We start from the raw sequence: 6072 nt of genomic DNA, 5'->3' as shown, positions 1-6072 counted from the left end.
TCATTGTCTCCTAGACCCGACACCCTTGACATTGCTAGCCACCATATCTCTTGCCATCGACCACAGCAGGCTATGAACCTATAGTTGTTAATCTTGCCAGCCACTGATCTAGCAGCTCCAAACTTAATCGGAGCTTGATTCGTCTGTTCGAAGCTACATTGTCGGCGCGAGCAATCGTCCAGGTTTATAAAAAAAATAACCTTGTTTCCATCATAATGCTTCTTAATTCTCATACAATTTACAATCCCTCAGTAGAGAGAGGACACCCCTACCTCTCTTTTATGTCTCCTCTAGCATAGAATTTTGTTGAGTTATCATTACTATGGGTTGTACTTATGCGTGTTGTACATGACTTAAGTAAGCGGTAGGTGATTGTGAAAATTTTCTTGTAGAGCTGAAAAAAGGGAAAGAAATATGAGTTTAAGTTACCTCTTCTATTTTGCAACCCTAAGCACGGGCCTTGCACCTTCTCCTTGTCCCACGTGACTACAGCCCTCTTCCATTCTCTTATTGTTTTTCCTAACTATGTACATTTTATCCAATCTACACATATAGAAGATCTTGAAAGTTTGACTTGTATGTCCAAAACTGGGAAAGTATTTTTACACATAAAGGACACATCTACTACATGTTTTTGTGACAGCTAGAGAGTACATCTTTGAATTTCTTTGTGCTAACTTTACAAATTAAAACGAAAAAAAAACATATCATCAATTCTAAACCAAAATGCAACAAAAGATCACAGCAATTGGGCTTACGAAAGATCCTAACGAGCCGTTGGGCTTACAAACCGGTACTAAAGACACCGAGAGATTTGGGTTTTTGGCTGACCGAGTAAAGATCGGTTTTTCAGTAGTGCACGTTCCTCAAACCACCGAAACCAGAATCCCCTTCATTCTTCCCTCAATTATAACCCGCGCGCCATCCAATAATGAAGACGGATAATGATTTGTTTTTGACACTCCATCCCCATATTCTCCCCCCATCCCTCTCAACATATACCACACACCTCACCATCTTTTGGTCGTCACTTTCATACTCCATTCTCTCTCTAAAACAACCATCCAACCAGAACCAACTAGGTAGCTAGAGAGGGAGGGAGGAGAGGAAAAAAGAAACAAACAAAAGAAAGGGAGGAAGAGAAAAAAAAAACTAGAGATTCATTCAACTAACAAGCCCGCAGCAGCTAAGCTAAATATAGGAGCTAGGAAAAGAGGGGAGAGAGGAGGTCGCCGACGCAGCAAGAAGAGAGAGAGAGAGGAAGGCGAGAGGCCGGAGAAGGCGGAGGCGCGCGCGGCGTTGCGGCCGGCAGCGGCACGAAGTGCGCAGAAAAGCTTCGTCGTCCCACGGAAAGGGTGCGTGCGTGCGTGCGTGCGTGTACTTTGGCCTCCTCGCCGTACTAGCTAGCTAGCTACCTCTCTCTCTCTCTCGCAGTTGGATCCAATGGCTTTTCTTAACTTGTTTTGTTTCTTCCGTTTTCTTCTTCTTGTTCTTTATCGTCCTCTTTCCCTCTTAATGTTTGATTTCAAGCTTGCTTCGATCTTGGTGTTCTTGATTTATAATGTTATTAATCAGCTAATTAAGTCTAAGCGTTTGTGGAAGAGTACTGATCCAAGAAACAGGAATGTTTACAGTCGGCTGGGTCATCTTCAATTAGTGGAGTAAGAAATTAATTGAAGATGAACACATGTACGCAACCTCGCTATGTCTCTTGAGAACCCAAACCATCACTCTTGCAAACAAGAAAGGGAATAAATAAATATCTGGGACATTTGGAATTTGATGACGAACATAAATTTATTTTTTTTCTTGTTGCTTTGAAGAAAATTGCGGTTATATATTTTTTTAGGGTGATTTGCTTCCTTTTTTTTGTACGTAGAGGAGTAATAAACAGATTAATAATAATAATCTTGATGATCCATGCCTGTGTAAAAACGGATTAGCAGGAACATAAAAAAATTATGATTCATTTCCTTGTAAGTTTCTTCGATTTCCTAGCTACACCAAATTTGCCATAAATGCAAAAACCCTCACCGACTCTCCGGCTTCTCTCTCCGGTAATTCTTGAAATTCTGGATCTCGTGTAGTGCTCCAGGATCAGAAGCCGGATCGATCGATCGATGGCGGCCTCGTCGTCGGCGTCGTCGTTGCCGCTGTCGTCCGGCTCGGTGATCACCGTCTCCTCGTCGCCGGCGGTGGGCGCGAGCTCCGGCGGCGGCGGCGGGACGGGGTCGCCGTGCGCGGCGTGCAAGTTCCTGCGGCGCAAGTGCCAGCCGGACTGCGTGTTCGCGCCCTACTTCCCGCCGGACAACCCGCAGAAGTTCGTGCACGTGCACCGGGTGTTCGGCGCGAGCAACGTGACCAAGCTGCTGAACGAGCTCCACCCTTACCAGCGGGAGGACGCGGTGAACTCGCTGGCGTACGAGGCCGACATGCGCCTCCGCGACCCCGTCTACGGCTGCGTCGGCGTCATCTCCGTCCTCCAGCACCAGCTCCGCCAGCTCCAGCAAGACCTCTCCCGCGCCCGCTTCGAGCTCTCCAAGTACCAGGTCACAAATCACAATCAATCAATCAATTATATATAGCTAGCTAGCTAGTGTTTATTATGTGTAGCTTGATCTGATCGTGTGGTGTTTGTGATCTGTGTGCAGGCGGCGGTGGCGGTGTCGTCGTCGAACGGGCAGGCGGCGGCGGCGGCGGCGATGGTGGATCACTTCATCGGGAGCGCGGTGCAGCCGAACTGCACGCAGAACTTCATCAGCGGCGGCGGCGTGGCGGCGGCGGCGATCGGCATCGGCGGGGGGGCGGGCGGTGGGTTCGTGAACGACCACCACCAGTTCTCTGCCGTGCAGATGCTGGCCAGGAGCTACGACGGCGAGAGCGCGGTGGCGAGGCTCGGCGGCGCCGTGAACGTGAGCGGCGGCGGCGGCTACGAGTTCGGGTACTCGTCCGCCATGGGCGGCGCCGGCGGGCCGATGTCCGGGCTCGGGCCGCTCGGCGGCGGGACGTTCCTCAAGCCCGGCACCGCCGGCGGCGGCGACCGGCCCACCGCCGCGCAGTAGCCGCGGCGGCCTGTTCAGCTTCGATCTTTGCATTGGGCAGGTTAGTTCTATTAATTCAGCTTAATTTTTGCTTAATCCAAATTATGCGTGCATTAGGTTTTCTTAATTCTGGGATTATATATGCATGCATAGATTCTTCAATCCTCTCTCAATCTCATTCATCTATATATGTTTGTCATTGAATATATGTGAATGGTTAATGAAATGCTAATAAAATCAAGTTAGCTATGTGAAAGTTGAGAGCTAGACTGCTACTAAACTATGTGATGCATTGCATGCATGCCATTCAATATCGGTACAATTAATTCCCTACAGTGAAGAAATTACATTGGCATTGTTTGAATGTCCTAGGTAGGATATACATAAGTATAAATTAATTAAGACATATATATAGTATGTGAAGTTGTGAACCCATCTACACTACACATCTCTTTCATTTAGTTTTCAGGTTTATTTTGGTACAGTATAAAAACCAGTATAAAAAGATCGACTATCCCCGTCCTACAGATGATTCCTCTCTTAATTTGGATCGAAGTACGTGTAGAGAAGCAAGCCCTGGCAGGCCTGACTACGGATCTTTTTAATTGGTGGATAGTGTGTCTCATTACAGAGATACTTCATCCGTCCTAAAATATAAGCATTTTTGAGGTTGACACGAGTATTAAGAAAGTAGATGAGAATGATTGAAGAAGGTATATGATTGGTTGAAAAGAGAAAGTAGGTGAAAAAGAATGGTTATGATTGGTTGAGAGGAGAAGGTAGGTAGACAAATAGCTTCATTTTAGGACAAAATACTGTGCTAGAAATAGTTACATTACAAGCCACTACAAATCATATGTTTGAACAGTATCTGAAAACGTACTTCACTTATGACAGGCATGTGCTTTTCGTTCTGTCTTTTCAGAATTCAGATTAAATTTTGCACGTGTAAAGAATTGAACCTGCCTAATTGGATCATCTGATCCACTGCGCAGATTGTTATATTAAAATTAATCCTAAAATCAAAATCTAAAATTCAAACTCATCTTTGGAGTATAATCAAAATATTTACCTATAAGCAGTGTAATAATTTTTGGAACAAAGGGGATTTTAATTTGGAACATTGCGTGTAATAAGGGCATATTCTTATAGTACTACTCTGCAAGCTGGACAAAATTACTACTTAAATTCTGATATGTGTAGACTACTCGGTATTTCATGCCATGCCGTGCAAGTTCCAGCTGAAGCCTGTGTAGCACAAAGAAAAAAAAATAAAAATAAAACTGAAGATACAGAAGTGTATATTGGAACATTTTTTTTAAAAAAAAAGAATTGGCTCCTACGTACAGAGCTGCACTACTTAGAGGCCTTGTTTAGTTCCAAAACAAAAACTTTTCACCTATCATATCGAATGTTTGGACACACGCATATAGAATTAAATGTGGACAAAATAAAAATCTAATTGCACAATTTGCGTGTAAATTGCGAGACGAATCTTTTAAGCCTAATTGCGTCATGATTTGACAATGTAGTGCTACAGTAAATATTTGCTAATGACGTATTAATTAGGTTTAATAAATTCATCTCGCAGTTTCTTGACGGAATCTATAATTTATTTGGTTATTAGACTACATTTAATACTTCAAATATGTATCGCGTATATCCGATGTAACGACCAAACCCAAATTTTTTTCCCAACTAAACAAGGCTTGAATTGATAAAAAATGATACTCCAACGTCGTACGGCATATATATGCGCCAGCGTACATTTTAATATGCACGCGTGCGTACGCATGAGCCAACGTACGGCTGGTCATGGTCGGCCTGCTGGTCACAAGACTTCTCTCTCTATCTTATTTTTTTTGGTTATCTTCATGTACTGTGGAACATCAATTAATTAAACACTTGAATTAATTAAACTAGTAGTAACATGGATCTAGTGACGTACAAAATAGTACTTTTCCAGTCATAAATATTTAACGTTTACATATGGCAAAATTTTATACAACTTAAGAGTTCCAACCATTAATTTATATATTATAACAAGGTTATAAAATTTTATAAGCTTATGGTACTATGATAGTACATTTTTAGACAAACATACAATTAATACTATTTTCTTAAAAGTAAGCATTTGAGGAATTGTTGATAGTCAGAATTTTTGAAAGTTTGATCAAATAATGCGCTAAAAAATATTTATGACCCGAGGAGTAAATTTTAATAGTCGTGCGCATCAGTCAACTTCTACATTTTGCGAACAGTATGATAATTAATTGATTTATTCTTCATGGATGCTACTCCAGTACACGTAAATATATAGGGGCATATATATTTTTTCAGTATAGGTAGCATTAATTCTTCAATAGAACAACTGATGAAGCAGTTTAATTAATTAGTGATCATTTTTCTCCATTTTTCTGACACCCTATTAATGTAACTTTCTGGCACTTATATATATCCCAGGTAAATGAATTGAGGAGAATAACCAAGAGCTGAAGACTAAACTGGTGAATTACTATTAATATCCTAAAGACCCTTAGCTAGGAGGGCTTGTTTACCACCACTTTACATGCAGAAGAAAATGTGTTGTTACATTAGCAAATACTGCTTGTTTCATTTGTTCATGTTTATCTCTTTTTTTCTCCGTTCACAGAGACGAACCACCATATATATATATGTACTATCTTTAATTAATTAGTGTGGCTTGCTGCATTTGATTGTAATTTAGACTGTTTTCAAGCTAGTCCCTGACTTAATTTTTCAACATATATATATACACCCTGCATGCATTCATACATGGGACCTGTTTGGATCCTTTGGGCTATTAAATATATCTTTGGAATCTTGTTATTTAGGAGTATTAAACGTAGATTACTGACAAAACCTATTCCATAACCCCTAGGCTATTTTGCGAGACGAATCTAACGAGGTATATTAATCCATGATTAGCGGATGATTACTGTAGTGGAATGGGTTTTGTCAATAATTTACGTTTAATACTCCTAAATAACAAAATTCTGGAGGGCTATTA

General features: G+C 41.6%; 1 protein-coding gene across 2 annotated transcripts; it reads left to right on the top strand.

Moving 5' to 3' along the window:
- The first annotated feature begins 1036 nt into the window (after positions 1–1036).
- LOC4338805 (LOB domain-containing protein 6) lies at positions 1037–5768 on the top strand. Of its 2 annotated transcripts, none has more exons than XM_015784584.3 (4): positions 1037–1355; positions 2088–2549; positions 2652–3102; positions 5505–5768. In XM_015784584.3, the coding sequence occupies exons 2-3, from the start codon at positions 2121–2123 to the stop codon at positions 3060–3062; spliced, it is 840 nt and encodes a 279-aa protein (XP_015640070.1). In that variant the 5' UTR covers positions 1037–1355; positions 2088–2120; the 3' UTR covers positions 3063–3102; positions 5505–5768. The 2 variants fall into 2 exon arrangements, with proteins under 2 accessions (XP_015640070.1, XP_015640071.1); XM_015784585.3 differs by having other exon boundaries at positions 1094–1355; positions 2096–2549.
- The last annotated feature ends 304 nt before the right edge of the window (positions 5769–6072 follow it).

This window comes from Oryza sativa, chromosome 5 (genome assembly GCF_034140825.1).
Source record: "Oryza sativa Japonica Group chromosome 5, ASM3414082v1".
NCBI classification, from domain to species: Eukaryota; Viridiplantae; Streptophyta; class Magnoliopsida; order Poales; family Poaceae; genus Oryza; species Oryza sativa.
The sequence above is the reverse complement of the archived record's forward strand: the minus strand, read 5'-3'. Positions and strand labels throughout refer to the sequence as shown.